This window comes from Pleurodeles waltl, chromosome 1_1, assembly GCF_031143425.1.
Source record: "Pleurodeles waltl isolate 20211129_DDA chromosome 1_1, aPleWal1.hap1.20221129, whole genome shotgun sequence".
NCBI classification, from domain to species: domain Eukaryota; kingdom Metazoa; phylum Chordata; class Amphibia; order Caudata; family Salamandridae; genus Pleurodeles; species Pleurodeles waltl.
Genome location: NC_090436.1, coordinates 851560223 through 851579076, shown reverse-complemented (window position 1 = coordinate 851579076; position 18854 = coordinate 851560223). Strand labels below are relative to the sequence as shown.

At 46.2% G+C, this 18854-nt stretch overlaps 1 protein-coding gene across 1 annotated transcript in view; it reads left to right on the top strand.

Annotated features, from left to right (window-relative positions):
- TRPM6 (transient receptor potential cation channel subfamily M member 6) overlaps positions 1 to 18854 on the top strand; it is a 1083502-nt gene that overhangs the window by 508260 nt on the left and 556388 nt on the right. The window contains exons 10-11 of the mRNA XM_069229129.1: positions 5635 to 5707; positions 14868 to 14968. Of these exons, the coding sequence (XP_069085230.1) occupies positions 5635 to 5707; positions 14868 to 14968 (174 nt within the window). The remainder of the gene's footprint in view (positions 1 to 5634; positions 5708 to 14867; positions 14969 to 18854) is intronic.

Below are 18854 nucleotides of genomic sequence, written 5' to 3'. Positions count from 1 at the left end.
GGTCAGCGCCCATCAGAAGATCGAGATTTGGCGTGCCATCGCCAAGGAAGTCCGGAACTTGGGGGTCCACAACAGACGGGGCACCCACTGCCGCAAGAGGTGGGAGGACATCCGCCGCGGAACAAGGAAGACCACAGAAACACTGCTGGGGATGGCCTCCCAACCTAGGAGGGGTGCCAGTCGCACCATGACCACCCTGATGTCCCGGATCCTGGCGGTGGCCTACCCTGAATTGGATGGGCGCTTTAAGACATCACAGCAGACACAAGGGGGTGAGTATCAGCACATTCTCCTATCTTTCTGCACAGTGGAGGCGTCTGGGTGGGGGAGGAGGGCTGTGGGTGACATTAGGCCAGGGCGCTTTCTGTAGTGTAGTCCTCTCCCTTAGGCATGGCCCTGTGCCCCCGGCCCCCACCTCTGTAGGGTGACAAGTACAGCCATTGAAGGTCCAGCATCTCCCATGTGCGCGTTTGACGTCTCTTGGCCTGTTGTCCTAGTCAGTAGTACTGAGTAGTGTACCCCGAATGCGCGGCTTAGTGCATTAGGCTCCTGTGTCTGTCCTCTCCGCCAACGGTGTTGACATTGCATGCACTCAACCTGGTCTTCTTTTTTCTCCCCCCACCCTTTCTCTTCATCTTCTTGTGCATGTGTGCATTAGCATCATCAGGCGGAGGAGATTTGGCATCGGAGCACGAGGGAGCTGCAGGACACAAGGCCCCGGTGGGCCCAGGAACAGACACCGAGGGCACCAGTGATCCGGAGGGCGAGGGGAGCACCACGACGGGGACCGCTGGTGAGAGCAGCGACAGCAACACGTCCTCGAATGGGAGCTCCCTAGCGGTGGCGGCAACATCCATGCCCCCGCCTCTACAGGTACAGCCGCCACCCAGCGCACCAGCCCCGCCCTCCCAGCAGCCCCTCAGTCTTCGCTCCGTGCCCGTTCGCCCAGGAAGGCGCGCGTCTCCTTCGCCCCAGGCACCTCAGCCCCTGCCCCTGTTGCCCCTGCTGCCCTCAGTGCGGAGCTCATTGACCTGGTAAGGACGCTCATTGTTGGGCAGACGACCCTTTTGAATGCCATCCAGGGTGTGCAAAGGGAGGTGCAACAGAGCAATGCGTACCTGGAGGGCATTCATTCGGGTCAGGCTGCCCATCAACGAGCGTTCACTGCTCTGGCCTCAGCACTGACGGCAGCCATTGTCCCTGTTTCCAGCCTCCCTCTTCTTACTGACTCCAGCCTTTCTCTGTCTCCTGTTCCTCAGCCTATCCCATCCACACCATCAGACCAGCCTGCACACACCTCAACACCCAAGAGCAGCTCATCCAGACACAAGCACCACAGATCCCACAAACAATCACCCAAGCAACACACAGATGCAGACATGCCAACAGCCACTGCCACCCCTGTGTCCCCCTCCTCCTCGTCTCCCTCCTCCCTCCCTGTGACGTCTACACTCACACCTGCATGCACCCCAACATCAGCCAGTGCTTCCATCACCACCTCACCCTCCAGTACAGTCCACACTCGTGCAGTCACCACCCCCACTGCCATTTACACGTCCCCTGTGTCCTCTCCCACTGTGTCTGTCACCCTCTCTTCCAAGACACACAAACGCAGGCAGCCACCCACCCAACAGCCATCCACCTCACGACAGCCTACAGCACCAGCACCTTCCCCCAATGACAGCACACCTGACTCTCCTACAACCACCTCCTCTTCCTCCACTTCCATCTCCACTTCTCCTACCCTTTACCTTGGCCCTAAAAAACTTTTCCTGGCTAACCTTGACCTCTTTCCCTCCGATGAGCTCCCCCCTCCATCTTCAAAGAGTCCCAAGAGCACCGCAGCCACCACCAGCCCAGCTTCGGGTGTCACTGATGTGCATGGGTTCTGGAGCCCACCCTTTGCCAGCAGTGACACATCGATCAGCAGCAAGGGCACGTCCAGCCCCCCCCCGGCAAGAGGACCCGCAAAAACAAGGGCCGCCGTGCGAGGACCGACAGGGCTGCCCCCAAGGAGCAATGTGCGGCCACTTCACCACCCACACCATCTAGGGGAGGCAAGGGCCCGAGAGCCCCATCAAAGGAGCGGAAGGGCAGCAGGAGCGCGCAGAAGGTGGACCCCACATGTCACATCCCAGCTGGGAAGGAGGACACTAAGGAGGCCAGGAGTCCGTCCCCGAAGGGTCCAGAAACGTCACGGTCCGAGGGCGACTGAGCAGGGAGTCCAGGCCAGGTCTGGCTCCCTTGACCTGCTGGATGAGCACCGCTGAACAGGGCCCGCGGGGCAGAAGAGCACCGCTGAAGAGGGCCCGCCGTGGAGAAGAGCACCGCTGAACAGGGCCCGCCATGGAGAAGAGCACCGCTGAACAGGGCCCGCCGTGGAGAAGAGCACCGCTGAAGAGGGCCCGCCGTGGAGAAGTGCATCGCTGAACAGGGCCCCGCCGTGCAGAAGAGCACCGCTGAACAGGGCCCGCCGTGCAGAAGAGCACCGCTGAAGAGGGCCCGCCGTGGAGAAGTGCACCGCTGAACAGGGCCCCGCCGTGCAGAAGAGCACCGCTGAAGAGGGCCCGCCGTGGAGAAGTGCACCGCTGAACAGGGCCCTGCCGTGGAGAAGTGCACCACTGAACAGGGCCCCGCCGTGCAGAAGAGCACCGCTGAAGAGGGCCCGGCGTGGAGAAGTGCACCGCTGAACAGGGCCCCGCCGTGCAGAAGAGCACCGCTGAACAGGGCCCGCCGTGCAGAAGAGCACCGCTGAAGAGGGCCCACCGTGGAGAAGTGCACTGCTGAACAGGGCCCCGCCGTGCAGAAGAGCACCGCTGAACAGGGCCCCGCCGTGAAGTTAGGCACCGCTGAAGAGGGCCCGCCGTGGAGAAGTGCACCGCTGAACAGGGCCCCGCCGTGCAGAAGAGCACCCCTGAACAGGGCCCGCCGTGCAGAAGAGCACCGCTGAAGAGGGCCCGCCGTGGAGAAGTGCACCGCTGAACAGGGCCCCGCCGTGCAGAAGAGCACAGCTGAACAGGGCCCCGCCGTGAAGATAGGCACCGCTGAAGAGGGCCCGCCGTGGAGAAGTGCACCGCTGAACAGGGCCCCGCCGTGCAGAAGAGCACCGCTGAACAGGGCCCGCCGTGCAGAAGAGCACCGCTGAACAGGGCCCCGCCGTGAAGATAGGCACCGCTGAAGAGGGCCCCGCCGTCTCAAGCACCGCTCCGCTGGGCCCTTCATCTCAAGCACCGCTCCGCTGGGCCCTTCTTCTCAAGCACCGCTCCGCTGGGCCCCGCCGTCTCAAGCACCGCTCCGCTGGGCCCTTCATCTCAAGCACCGCTCCGCTGGGCCCTTCTTCTCAAGCACCGCTCCGCTGGGCCCTTCTTCTCAAGCACCGCTCCGCTGGGCCCCGCCGTCTCAAGCACCGCTCCGCTGGGCCCTTCTTCTCAAGCACCGCTCCGCTGGGCCCTTCTTCTCAAGCACCGCTCCGCTGGGCCCCGCCGTCTCAAGCACCGCTCCGCTGGGCCACGCCGTCTCAAGCACCGCTCCGCTGGGCCCTTCATCTCAAGCACCGCTCCGCTGGGCCCTTCTTCTCAAGCACCGCTCCGCTGGGCCCTTCTTCTCAAGCACCGCTCCGCTGGGCCCTTCTTCTCAAGCACCGCTCCACTGGGCCCTTCTTCTCAAGCACCGCTCCGCTGGGCCCTTCTTCTCAAGCACCGCTCCGCTGGGCACCGCCGTCTCAATCACTGTTTATGGTTCACTGTGCCCACCATGCCTCCTCCTTGACCAGTGGAGACTGTCATCCACCTGATGGACTGTGGCTTTGCACTCCCCAGGATGGTACAGTGGGCAGCCCACCCACTGTAGAGACATTGAGAGACTGTGGCTTTGCACTCCCCAGGATGGTACAGTGGGCAGCCCACCCACTGTAGAGACATTGAGAGACTGTGGCTTTGCACTCCCCAGGATGGTACAGTGGGCATGGTGGCTCCTCGTGGATCTGGCGTCGTGGACTCATGTGGCTGTGGTGCCCCCCCCTTTCCCTTCCCCCTGAGGTGCCTGTAGTTTTTACATCTGATGCCCCTGCAGTGTTCTCTCCAAAGGACTCAGGTCTCCTGTGTGGGCTTTGCCCTTGTTTCTCAAAACTTTGGCCCACAGACATGATGAATTCGTAGGATGTGCAGGACTTGTTACTTCAGTTATACACTGATGTGTATGTCATTTGTTTTCTTGTGAATATCTTTCATGGTTGTACGATATTTTTCAGGAGCTTTTTGGTACATAAATATTTATTCCAAATTTGATTATGTCCTAGCATTTTTCAGGGGTGTTTGGGTGGTGTCACTGTGACTTGTTGCTCTGCATTGGTGTGTACATAGTTGGGGGGGGGGTCGCATATGTGTGTGCCCGTAACCTTTCGTCCTACCCCCTCCTGTGTGTCGTAGGTGCAGTACTCACCGTTGTCATCTGCGCCGGACTTCGTACTCGTGGTAGATGAGAAGGTAGACGAGAGCAGGTAGGATGTTTAATTCGGGTTCCATGCTGTCCTCCTTCCTCCTGGAGTGCGTAGTGGTGAGCGTTTTCCCGTTCGTAGTCTGTTTCCGCCGTGTTTTTATCGGCGGTGCTCCCGCCCCGGAAAAGGTGGCGGATTGGTGAGTTGTGATAGGGTGGGCGGTACATTGTCTGCCGCCTGGCTGTTGGCGGTGACCGCCGCGCTGTTTGTTTGTACCGCCGTGGCGGTCGGAGTGTTAAAGTGGCTGTCTGTGTTGGCGGTTCCCGCCAGGGTCAGAATTCCATATTTTTTACCGCCAGCCTGTTGGCGGGTTGGCCGCCGCTTTAACACCGACCGCCAGGGTTAGAATCACCCCCTAAATGCTTTCAACAAAACCACTGAAATGCACCAGTTATAATTATCTCAAGTAACTAGAAATTGTGCCCTAAAGTAACTATAACTCGCACACTTGTCATGTACTGCTTGTAGCCTCACATAGTATATCACTCATGATATGTTCAATGAATTCATTAATAACATCCCTAACAACATTTAAAATGACATCAATAATTACAACACTCTGCATGGTGAGGGTGGGGATGATTATTTTTTTCAATATGGATAGGAAAAAATGACATTACACTATCCACCCTAACTAGTGCAAGCTGTCTAATGTCTTCCTCTGATGGCCAATAGTCCAGCAGGTAGCTGGAAGAAGAACATTACACCACCCACCGTACTTATGGTGGTCAGTGTAATTCCTGTTCTTCCTTTGACAGCCCATAGTTCTTCAGGCAGTCCAATGAGGTTTTGTGCTGATGGATCCAAGGGGGGCTCAGTCGATGGAAAACCTCAGATCTGTTTGCCTTTTTAAAGAGGTGGACAGTCCAGTGGTTTGGCAGACAGGGTACTCCGTCTCATTTTGTGACAGGGTAAGCTGGCCATCGATCTCTTAATCGTGGCCTTAATGTTACAGTGATACCTGCATTATGTTCTTTAGTGTTCAGCAGGAGTTTGCATATGTTTAAGGATGTAAGACCCTCATGGGAATCTTGATTGTTTATATTCTTTGTCAATTTGTTCCTTCTGCTGTTTGTCCCCTTACGTTTTAGTGTCTTATGAAGAGAAAAATGTGACATATTTCTTAACCCATCTCATAGATCACGGTTTTTGATTCGGAGTCAGAAGAGCAGCAGGACATTGATTTATCAATCTTGACGGCATTATTGAAAGGTAGGTTTTTTGATCCATTGTCCTCTTTTGCATGTAGTTTGTATTGGTGCCTTGAATGAACAGTTTATCTTGTGTGCTTAGGTGTTACTGTATTATTTTTATAATCCACTAACATAAATAGTGCCTCCCTTCATTGTAGGCTGCAATTTGGCTTTTTTTACTCCAGATGTGTAAACATGCAAGAGTTTTTAGAGTGTTGTTTTGGCACTCAACTTTGCCAGACAGTCAGTCTTTAAAAAACAAGTCTGTAGACATGGCTTTCATATTGCTGGCAAGCAGTAGGCAACGTTGATGGATCACAAATATGTACCTGCCAGTTGAAATGGACATATCCTGTGAGATGAGAGACGTGAATGATGCCGCATGACATCAGCAAATTATTACAGCAGCGTTATCCAGTGCTCACCTTGACATGTCTACCTGGGAGCAATATAATGAACTTTGGTAATGCTTAAGGGGATGCACTTGCCATCAACACCAGTCTTTCAACTAACCTTCATTTTCAACCTTGTACAATGCTGCAGACAGCAAAACTAGGATCATCATGGCTGCCTTACGTAATGATATTTTAACTGACAGCGTGTCTGACCTAAATAAGTATACTTACAAGAGGACGCAAATAGGTCGTTGAACCTTTTGACTCGCATTTAAGATGTTCTTACCATAGCTCCAGTACATAGTCAATAATCAATACACAATAATCAATAATCATTAGTAATCAATATAATCAATAATTATTGGAGTCAGTAATTGTCACGCACCATGACCTTTCAGTCATGAATAACCACACCTGTAGTAAAAGTTTAGAATGTTTATTTCCCTATATTAACAATGCTAAGGTCATGTAGATTAATCTCAAAATCCAATGAAACACGTACAGAAACAATACTGGTTGTCCAAAGCGGTGGAAGAAACGTAATCTAATCAAATCTTGAACAACAACACATTCTAAAGTTATGGTGCAAATCAATAGCAAAGTCAGCTGTGTCAATGTTGTGATGTACATGAAGTTTAGCGGAGAAATTCATCAAACATCAGTCCCTGTTTTTATAAGTCATTAGTGAGGATCCTTAACTAACATCAGATTAGCATCAGCATGTCGGGCTTCATGAAAAACAATTTAGTAACACAAATTTGGAAAAAAATCTAACCATGGTTCTATCAAAACTATGCAGTTGGTATCTAGAAAGAAAAGCAAATATGCATGATAATCACAATCTGGATATACCTATCCTCAGAGTGGATCAGCAAAGCAGAATTAGTCTTCGTCCTCAGGACATCAGTCGATCAGCAAGGCATCAGGATTCAGCATCAGAGATTTAAAAGGGCACAGTCTTTAAGCATCAAAGTTAAGCACGTCTCTAGTCAAGACGCAATAAGAAAGTAGTAACCTCTCGGTCAGGAAGAAAATGGGCAATGGGCTGTCTTCTCCGAGAATGACTCTCTTCTCTCTGTGCGGTGTCGTTAAGTCAAAGTTACCTAAACTACCCCCCAAATCCCTATTGGTCAGTTTATCGTAAGTTCACACTCCATCCAATAAAACTAAAATTCCAAATCTATGAATTCTAATATTACTCCGGTCACATATCGTTGATTGGTTTGTCTTGCAGTGTCCTCATCATCCGGCTTGTCAGGTAACAATATTGTTGCAGCTTTTACTCTATTCAGTATCTCATTGTTCTTGCCCTAGGAAAGTCAGTCTCACACACATTACACATAAAATGTTGCATTAGCAGGAACATCATCTACTAACAGTTGGTTCACATGAGCCGTTATGAGCACATTTAAACAGTAGAACAGAAATTCACAGTTGAACTTTCTTGGTAAACTATTTTATTAAACGCTAAGAAATACAGCTTTTACATGAGGCCTGGCAAGTAGGCCAAGACACTCACTTAAGTTAGGGCCTACAATTAATAAAGCTAAAGTTTACTGCATAACCCTTAATATGACATATTACTACATTAGTCAAACAAATATTCAACATTTCATGTTATTAAATCATTGATTAGTACACTTCGTTAACATTGGTGACCATTCTTCATGATTACATTTTCAAATGCGTGCATTATTTTTCTACGCTATCTTATTTTCTACATAAACTTATTCTTCAAACTACATCAGCACTCATTAAGTTTTTATTAAAGCACCTGCGCTAGCACAACTAGTCAGGTGTATCACTTAACCGAACTGTTCACATGAAAGTTTTTTTTTAACAGTGTAGTCAATACCATCTGCCTACTCTAAGTCCCCAACTTTTTTACTTTCTCTACACCGTCTTTTGACCTCCGCAACTCGTTGTGACCTCTCCGAGGTCTGTGGCCCATATTTCTTGCTACGGCTTCCATGGGCACAGGCTTACCATGCTTGTGCGATTCACTTTGGTAAAATCTGTTATCTCGTTTGTTAAACCTGATGGGCTTCACAGATTACTCACTATTCTGCATTATGAAATGCATATCTTTTAATTGGGCGGTATGTGGTTCTGTAGACTATACCAGAATTTCTGCTTTTAAACCGTGATTGCAGGGAATATACAGTTCCTCCCTCTGTCTGTGCTTGGCTTTGTCTATAAGAGGCCTATACGCTCTGTGTTGTTAGTTTAATGGAATAGAATTGTTTTTTAAAATATCTGTAGTGGGAGCTCATAGTAACCTGAAAATTGAAAGGCATAAGCGTCTGTTTGTGAAGCTATTCACCCTGAATGTTGGAAGAGATCTTATTTCTAAATCAGTATTTTTAATAACTCACTCTCTGGTCAAAATCAGACCTTGTCCTGCTGTGCTCTGACTGCTTTTTTTGGGAGCCACAGTGCGTTTAGTCCCGAGGACATGAGGGCAGCTCTGTGTTCATGATGACAGAAAAGCCAGAAACATGCCTCAGCCCTAAAACAAACAATTCTGTAACCTTACAACTCACACTGAACCTGTTTTAGACCGAGCTTTGGACCTTTGCAGCCAAAGGCCATGTATCCACATAGATTAAGCTAACTGCAGCAAATCCTGAGGATGTCTGTATCACCCAAAAGCTCTGTTGTAAGCACTGAAAGCCATGAAGCGAGAAGGAGTCAAGGTCATCGGGATACTGTAACAATACCCGCACCCTAAAAAGCAGACTGACTTCACAGTAGCTCCCCAGTCCATGTAAAGAAGGAATCCTGGCTCATTAAGGCACTCTAAAAAAAGGAATCCTGACTGACTAAGTCACTCTCGTGGGCACATGGTGACTTCTCCCAAATCCCACCAGCTCATATGAGTAACATAGGTAGACTGAGGCCGTATACTGTTCATTTTCGTTTTTCACTATTTTCGCGGTTCGATTTTCTATTTATTGTATTGAACCTGCTGCAAAATATCTGGTTTGTGGTTTTGTTGCTGAGTGCGAGCATTTGATTTTTGCTTTGACATATTTGTGGTCAAATCCACTAAGGGAAATCACCAATCCGAAGACAGTTTTCCCATTACCTAATTACTTTTTTGTTCACCTTATTTATACCTTTCAATTTCCACGTTTTACTTTTTAAATTCATGTCGTATCAAGTTACAACATGTGTATTACTCTTGTAAAATATCTGTTTATCCCTGTAAGTTCTTTAGCTCTTAAATATTAAATATATCGATATAATAATTGATTTTGCCTCACAGTCTAACATCTGTGAAAGGGAAAGTCTTTCAACCTGGGCTTTACTGATCGTTTAGCCAGCAGTTGCAATTTGGGAAAATGTAGTTTAGCTTAGTAGGTTCCTTCTGAACAGTCTGTGGTTTTGTCCCTCTACAGCTTTCGAAATAGATTTATTATAGGCAATCTAATTACAGTATTTATAATGTTTGTTTATGGCTTTTTGTGAGGCTGGACCAGGTTTTTTCCGGATCGAGTTTTGTTCAATGACACGCCTACCAGAAATTCATTACCACTCAACCCTAAATCGGATCGTTAGGCTTGAATGCTCATTTTTTAAATGCTGTCCAGAACTTAAACACATGATATATGGATTTGTCCAGCACAAATTGGTATAATACATTGAGTAAGTCTTGCAAATGCAAAAGTTAATCAACGAGGTAAATGGCATAGCTTTAGTAAATACAGGGACCGCGGGAGGCACTGTGGATTACCTTTTTCATGCATCACATACACTTTCTGCAACATGTTTGTTGTATCCAACAGGCATGTGGTATCTCATACACCTTAGGTATAGTTATACAAATACACAACTGCTCTTACAATATAGCGTACAGACCTACAGCCTGAAACAGTAGTACTCAAAAGTATATTTCTCATATGTCAATTGAGTATAGTTACAAATGTAATTACTTCGGGCAAGTTGTGAGAATTTTTCAGAAGCAACTTAAACAATTTTAGAGCATAGCGTGAACTGGTAATATTCTGGAATATTCAACACACTGAATATGTTGCTGTTCAATTTGAAGCGAATCAAAACATCAGCTCTGTTAAGTAGCACTTGTATTTTTTAAGCATTTGTGAACAAAAATTGATTATGACTACTGTCAAAAGCTTCAGATCAGAATGTTTGCTGTGTTTGTATGTGAGCTAAATCTGAGATATAGTTTTAGAACAAATAATTTTGGAAACAATGTGAAGTAAAACGCACACTTCAGGGCATTCCTCTGGGGCTCCATTTATTTGCTGCCAAAATAGAGTAATGCCAAGGACAATGGGGCTTAAGTCCTTAAGACTATCGCCATGAGATAATGTGTTATTTTCTTGAAATGTCCAGCGTTACATATCAGTCAGTGTGATTACAATAAAAGATACAGCGTGGCATTAACTGTGCACTGGGTGCGGATAAAGTGAATTACGTTTTGTAACTATGCATTAGTATTAGAAACATGTTTTCCCAAAAAATCAGGATACAATTGTCCTAATGCTTTACTAAATTGCATTTTTCTGTTTAACACTTATAGATGTGATTGTAAACATATGTACCTTTATGGTGAATTAGCATTACTGCCCATTTTCATGTGAATTTGTTTTAGTGGGCTTACTAGGGACCGTTTCAGGTACAATATATCCGAGTGGTGTTTGAAACATAAGCAAGTGTCAGTGGGAGAGTCAACGTCCGTGTTTTTCTCTTTTGATTTTATCTAAGAAGCCTCGGTTGTAAAATTAGATAATGGGGTTGTTTGTCTCAATTGTTACATTTGTTAGTGTGAAAGCGACACAACGCCGTCTAAGAACCTTGAAAGTAATGCAAGACAACTATGACCTAATGTAAGAATTGCTTAAGTCATTATATATTTATATATCTTTATTCGAATGGAAAAAATCCATAAAAGAGTACTACAATCTTGTTTTTTTATTCTCTACCTGTTTTAATGAAGTATGCATTTTTTTTATTGATGTGTTATTTATGATCTACTTAAGTCATTTCTGTCCATGCATGAATAGGCACACATATACGTTTTGCTCTGTTAAGAGTACTCTTTTGCTACATGGATTGAGGATAAAATTCCCAGTGCCCTTAAAAAGGATTCCTGGAAGGTCCAGACAGATGCAGCAAGGAATTTCTCATAGTAAATTGCATGTGGTTCATAGAGAGAAATAATACCAACAAAACTTTAAACGTAAGAAATAATTGCAAAACCCCCAATCACTTAGATCAAATACTCATAATTTAATGGCTAAAAGGACACCAATATCAGAAAATAGAATGTAGGGCTGAGTCTTTATATAAAAACGAAAAAGGACTCTATAGACCATCATGGAAAGTAAAAAATAAATAGAGTTGAATGGGGCGTTGCTAACTAGTATGTAAGCGCTGTCTGAAGCTGACCTCTGATGGAGTGTAATGTACTGGAAATAATTGTACGGTAATGGGCTTCACGTTTATCACACAAGATTTGTTATGCCATCAATGCAGTAATACATTTTGGGAACCTCTTTTGTAAGCAGGAGGGCCTCTTGAAGCTTACAAGTTATTGAGGGAGGGGCATCTCAGGTAATAATCTGCATAAAAGGAAAACTCAGAATCTTCATGTGACGTATACCTCTGTGAAATCATTACCATGGTGCACAAGGATTTGGACGACAACAAAAGAAGAAATGCACTAAATGATCAAATGAGGATATGCCTCATACAATTGATGAGTATCTGTGCCTGTCTCCAAGAAAGGTGGACGTTTTTCACTATTTAATGCACGCACTCACACATTAAATGGACTAAATAGTACCTGATAGATGTAGTTTGTCAATCCTTTGTGAATGATTGTGAATGTTTATGAGCGCTCAACTCTGTGGGTAATCACCACCTTCACAATCTAAATTCCTCTGCTGGATTCTTGTTAAAAATCATAATCCAGAACGAATCTCAAAAGATCTGAATGCAAAAAATTAACCCTACTTGTGGATGTTAAGTAATAGCACATTGCATTCTTGGATGCAGATGTCCACAAAATAAAATGTAGTGCACGAAAAGAAGAATTTTCACCTGGTGATGGAACCTTGTGGGCACCTAGGTGGAACTTTGGTAGTATGCAAAAAGTGTGTGAATCAGGCCCCAAATAATCAGTGTAGGAATTCAAATTATAGTATGAGAAAGTTTACTTGATTAGAGAATACACACTCTTTTGAGACAACCACTTGCAATACAGTAAAATGTTGAAAACACCTTTAGCTATTTTAACTTCCCCCTAAGGGCCCGAGTATGAGTTTGCCTGTGTATTTGGACCTGTGCATAAATCCCTGATTATGCACAGGGTGTAATTATTAGTTGGTTGGTATTTAACACATCAGATTACTATTGGATGCGTTGAATACCTCAACCTTTGTTAAATTTTGGCAGGTCAAGATTGGCAAAATTGAATGAGGGAAAACTATACTATATTTACCATAGCAGGCAGACTTTGGCGCGTTAAACACCAAAATCCCCACTAGCTTGTAATAGGTGTTATTTATCACACCTTATAAATAGCATACCCCGTGATTGTTATTTATCAGGGGTTTTAAATAGCACCTACACTTGTAAACAGATCTTAATACTCTAGTTAATAGCAGAAACATGATGAACTCTAAATTATTTTTAATGTACACTCTTTGGTAGTGTTCTACTCTGATTAACTGAGATCTAGAAACTCTTTTGGGCAAATTAACATACTTTTTTAAACTTTAAAAGGTGGGCATCAAGGAGCCGTGTGACGCAGACCTCTCAGCCACACTAAAGCCATCATGGGATTAGGTAGCATTGGTGCAGCCAAATCAATGCAATGGGGTCCAGAGTTGGAAGGGGGCTCCATCTGCACTGCATCAGCTGATGTCATTTCAGAGGCTGCTTATGGTGCCTTGTTGTAGACACAGAGCATGTCAGGGGCTTAGCTGTGTTTACTTTTCAGGGTCAGGTGTATAAGGGAGATAGAGAATAAGGAAACAATAAAGATGATAGAGAGATGAAAGGGATAAAAGAAAAGGAGAGGATGAAAGAATAAGGAGTAGGCCAGGAAAAGGTGACAGAATGGGAGATAGAAATAACGTTGAGTGAGAAAGAGAAAAGTAATAAGGATGAGCAAAGAAGGCAAGAAAAAGAAAGAGTAGGGGACCAGAAATAAGGAGAGAAGGGTGGAAAGAAATGAGGATGAGAGAGAGACAGAGAGGCGGAAAGAGAGAGATCGAGGAAGGAAATGAAGAAATCATTATTAAATAGATTAAAAAAATTAGAGGAGACCTGGGTAGAGATAGGGTGGTGAGAAGGAAAGATGAGTTGAATGAGGGAATCAGGAACTCATAAATTACATTAGTGTAATAAGTGTAGTGACTCCGAGGTCCACAAATGTGATGGACATGCTGCAACTAATTTACAGCAATATATTAGTACCGGCTGGGAGGCCTAGGCCCGTGACCCGCTAGCTAGTCCACTGAGCGGATGTTAACAGCTCAGTCCTTTCTTCAACTCAAATATGATTTTCATTGCAGGGACCTTTAGCTTCCATTTCTGTAGCACCAATTACAAATACATGCACTCATGTATACATCAGCCTGTCCATCCCACTGTCTGTTCACCTATTCAACTGGCCTTGTGTTTTTGTTGTCTCCGAAAATAAGTGTGTCTGTTTTTTGTGATATTTATATTTCTGTAAGTGCGTGTGTGTTTGTGTATATGTTTATAAGTATGTGTGGAAGGGGACTGTGTATATGCCTGGCTGCTTCCCTCTTGGTCTGTATGCTTGCCTACCTGTAAGTCTGTATGTGTGCATAATTTTCCCTGCCATGTCTTTTGGTGTGTGTGCCTGAGGAAAGGTATCACTGTTGGTCTGTATGTAGGATGGTGCAAATATGTCTATTGACGTGTGTGTAAGGGCCTCTGTCTCTAATTCTGTGAGTATGTGTACTTGTGTGTCTGCTTATGTACTTGGAAGTCTGCATGTATTTTGTGCTATGTGATGGATATCTTTATAGCTGGTTTTTGAGGACCAGCATGCTGGTTAGCATTGCATGGCTAAGCAATCCAGCGCCGTACAAGCTACCTTCAATAAATTGCTCCTTCAACCTGTAGGATCCTTGAAATGATTTGAACTGAAGAGATAATTAGGATTTCTACGTCAGGAAAATTGTTACATTTGTCTTACAAAATATTCTAAAATTCTTGTTGGAGCCACAAAAATCGTTTGTGGGCATTCCAAATATTAAAGTACCCTCCAGAGGAAAAAGAAACAAATCAAGCACAGTTGACTTGTGCAATATCGACCCTTTCCCACAAAAAAGCAGGCCAACTCCCACACCACCACCATTTGAAATAATTCTGTGGGTTGGTGACTACTAGTTTATTACTAATAAGTTAGGCGGGGCAGTTTTAATGTTAACCTACTGCCATGTTGCTGCAAAAATAAATAAATGAAATGACCATTTCACTTATATTACCTATGGTTTTGGGAAAAGCAATACTTTGTGTGGCTCCTGATCTTGGTGGCCAGTGCTTTGTATGGTAGAAATGTAGTCAAGACCACATACGCTGACATTTCATTTTTAGATGAGGAAACTCCCTTTTTAAACCAAATATGGCTTCTTACAGGTACAACATCCTTCACTACAATGCAGGTCAATGGGGGAATTTATTTCTGTAAACCTTCCTTCTCTCTGTTTTCAAATATATAGACCAGATATAAATTGGTCTCATGTGTATATAATGATAAAATGTTGGGTTTTTTTCTAGGTGCAAATATGCTTGCTTCAGATCAACTTAGTTTGGCATTGGCCTGGAACAGAGTTGATATTGCCAAAAAACGTATCCTGGTGTATGGACAGCACTGGAAGGTACACTGCATTCCAAACTGTGTAAACCCATAAAATTATTTTTCCAAAAAACTCACAATTTGTTTTATGTAATTTCTTGTGCAACTGTCATTGAATTTTGAAAAAAACACAATGATGCAATCTTGATGTAGAAAACAGTTAGTAGTAAATTCAATGAATATGGCCAAAACTATGAGTGCATTTGTATTAAAGGTAGCTGCAGGGTGAAATGAATATTGCAAAAGCTCTACAAGGAAAGTAGTACCCTATAGAAAGTGATAAAACACTCTGACAGCAAACAGTCGGAAAGTCTTAGAATAGCGGGTCTTAATAGTATGAATTCTGTGGACTCCCAATGAATTACTACTGGAAGCCGGAGAACCCAGTCTAAGCAGTTTATAGCATTTTAGCCTCAAAATAATACACAAAAAGGAGAAACAGGCACACATGAAACAAATTCAGAAATTATGAAATATTTATTTAATTTGCAACCAAAAAATTAACAAAAATCAAAATGTTAATTTTAATGGAAGCTTTTCAAAATGTGGCTTTATTTCTAAAATAGAAAACTATATGCTTGCGCAACTAACAAAGGTAAACTTAGAAGTTCATCTACATATGTAAGTTTACTCTCATGTTTTCAAGTAACTTTACTACTTCTGGCTATTCACCATTTACAAGTATAAATGTACTCAGTTGTGTAGACTTTCATGTCCCCACTCCCTGAAAAAGCCCTGGAGCCACATTTACGAGTGTAAATTTATTACTTTCCATGTAGGCAGAGGTCTCCACCACTGGGCAGAGATTCTCCCTTTGGTAACTTATAGGGAAAAGTAAAATTCAAATTAGTAAAACATTAAAAAGTAAAATACGTAAAAATATTTTAATAATGTAAATCTTAATGTAAATGAATGAAAATGTTAATTTAAATTCATAAATATGTATTATGTATTCATGTAGTACAAATTTTTTGAAGGTATTTATAGAATTAATTTAAAATCATTCAGTTAGTTATTATTGTATATTACATTATCTATTAAGGATTATGGCCCTCATTACAACCCTCGCGGTCGGTGTTAAAGTGGCGGTAATACCGCAAACAGGCCGGCGGTAAAAAAATGGCATTACGACCGTGGCAGAAACCGCCAACATAGACAGCCACTTTAACACTCTGACCGCCACGGCGGTAGAAACAAACACTGCGGCGGTAACCGCTAACAGACAGGCGGAACACGATGTACCGCCCACCCTATCACAAGATGCCTATCCGCCATCTTTTCCGGGGCAGAACCAACGCGATCAAAAACACGATGGAAACAGTACACAGAAGGGAAAACACCCACCTCTCCACGGCACGAGGAACTAGAACGCCATGGAGCCCGAATTGCAGATACTGCCAATGCTGGTCTTCCTTTTCTTCTATCAGGAGCACCAACAAAGGTGGCGACGATCACGTGAGTACTGCACCTACAACACAGGGTAGGGGGGAGGGAAAAGAGAGTGACACACACACGCAACACGAAACACCCCCACCCACAACACCATACACACAAATACATGCAGCAACAGTACACATACACCACCCATGGAAGAGCGCAAGGACAACAGGAATTGATTTGAACAAATGTAATCATGTGAAATCTCATTATCAAAGTTCAAAATCCAGTAAACACAATTATGTACACCAACTACACAAGTCCGGATAGTGCACCAATCATTGTCCGTGGACCACAGGGCCCAAAATGCATGGGCGAAACCCACACATGATACCTGACTGGAAACGGAGAGAACACTGGAGGGGCATCAGATCGAAATGAAACAGGCACCTCAGGGGGAGGGTGGGCACCTCAGCCAGATGAACGCACAACGCCACTGCTGCACGAGGGGGCTCCATGCCCATTGATGTATCCTGGGGAGTGCAAAGCTACAGTCTCTCAAGTCTCTACAGTGGGTGGTTTGCCCACTGCTTTATCCTGGGGAGTGCAAAGCCACAGTCTCTCAAGTCTCTCCAGTGGGTGGTTTACCACTGCTTTATTCTGGGGAGTGCAAAGCCACAGTCTCTCCAGTGGGTGGTTTGCCCACTGCTTTATCCTGGTGAGTGCAAAGCCACAGTCTCTCAAGTCTCTCCAGTGAGTGGTTTGCCAACTGCTTTATCCTGGGGAGTGCAAAGCCATAGTCTCTCAAGTGGATGTATCTCTCCACTGGTTCTGGAGGGGGCCTGGTACCCAGTGTGCTTCATCCTGCCAAGGACTGAGGTAGTGGATGTATCTCTCCACTGGTTCTGGAGGGGGCTTTGTGCCCAGAGTGCTTCATCCTGCCAAGGAAAGAGGTAGTGGATGTATTTCTCCACTGGTTCTGGAGGGGGCTTTGTGCCCATAGCGCTTCATCCTGCCAAGGACAGAGGTAGTGGATGTGAATCTCCACTGGTTCTGGAGGGGGCCTGGTGCCCAGTGTGCTTCATCCTGCCAAGGACAGAGGTAGCGGATGTGAATCTCCACTGGTTCTGGAGGGGCTTTGTGCCCAGAGTGCTCCATGTGCAGTGTGGCCGGTACAATACACTCACCTGGGTGTGCGTGGCACAACATTGGCGAGGTACAGGTAGCATGATACGCCATGGAGGCAGCGACATACCGCACACTGCTGCGGCTTCACCTTCCACCTGCAGGTGCCAACAGTGATGACAGTAATGCTTCATGGAAGCTGCCCAGGGTCCTGCAACTCTCCTCCAGCTTCGGATGACTGACCACTGGGGATGGTAGGCATGTCAGCGGTGGTGCCACTGTCTGAGGACGTCGATGGGTTGCTGGTGGTGCTTGCGGCGGTGTCTGTGGTGGCAGTGCTTGCGGCGGGGTCTGTGGCGGCGGTGCTTGCAGCAGTGTCTGTGGTGGCGGTGCTGGCGGCAGGGTCTGTGTCAGCACCTGCTGAGGGAGAAAGCAGGATGTCTCCTGCAGCCTCGGACAGCTGCCCACCGGGGAAGAGGCTGGGGACTGTTGCAGCGGCTGTAGACGTGCCGGAGGTGGTGCAGGTGGCGGTGTTCGCCGCCGTACATGTTGCCGTGGACGTGGACAGAAGGTGTGACACTGGTCCCTCAGTCGTGCCACCATGCCCTCTCCTGACCTGCCCTTCTGTTTTTGGCCCTTCCCCACCTTTGAAGGTGCAGCAGTTGTCTTGCCACTATCCCCTTTCGTTTTCGCAGAACCCTTGGTGGATGGTGGTTTTGGCTTCTCCCTCCGGGATGTGGGCACCTTTTTCACCTTGGCAGGTGGAGGAATGTCCTTGCCCTCGCTACATGGCACACTGGCAGCCCTGATGGAGGGCGCACTCCATGACCCTGCAGTTGCTGGCACCACTATGCCTGGGGATGTGGTGGCTGAGGTGCTGGGCTGGGACATGGAAAGCCTGGCCCTAGGGGAAGGACGGGGGGAGGTGTAGGGAAGAGGTCAATGTTAGCCAGGAAAAGTTTTTTAGACACACTGACACGGGTAGATGGAGAGGGTTTGGGAGTGGAGGAAGAGGTAGTGGTTGTAGGAGGTATACATCTGCTGAATTTGGGTGCATGGGCTGGAGGCTGTTGTGAGGTGGATGGCTGTTGGGTGGGTGTGTGCTTTGGGAGGAGGGCTCACAGACACGCTGGTAGAGGACACTGGGGATTTGTGAATGGTAGTGGGGGTGGTGATTGCACGTGAGCGGTGTGTGGTGATGGGCGTGCTGGTGATGGAGGTAGTGGCTGAGGATGTAGTGCATCCAAGTGTGAGTGGAGACGAGACTGGGAGGGAGGAGGGAGACGTGGAGGAGGCGGACACAGTGGAGGAAGTGGATGTTGTTATGTGTGCATGGGTATGGTGCTTGTGTGAGTGCCTGTGGGATGTGCGTTGCTTATGTTTGCCTGAGCCACTCTTGTGTGTTG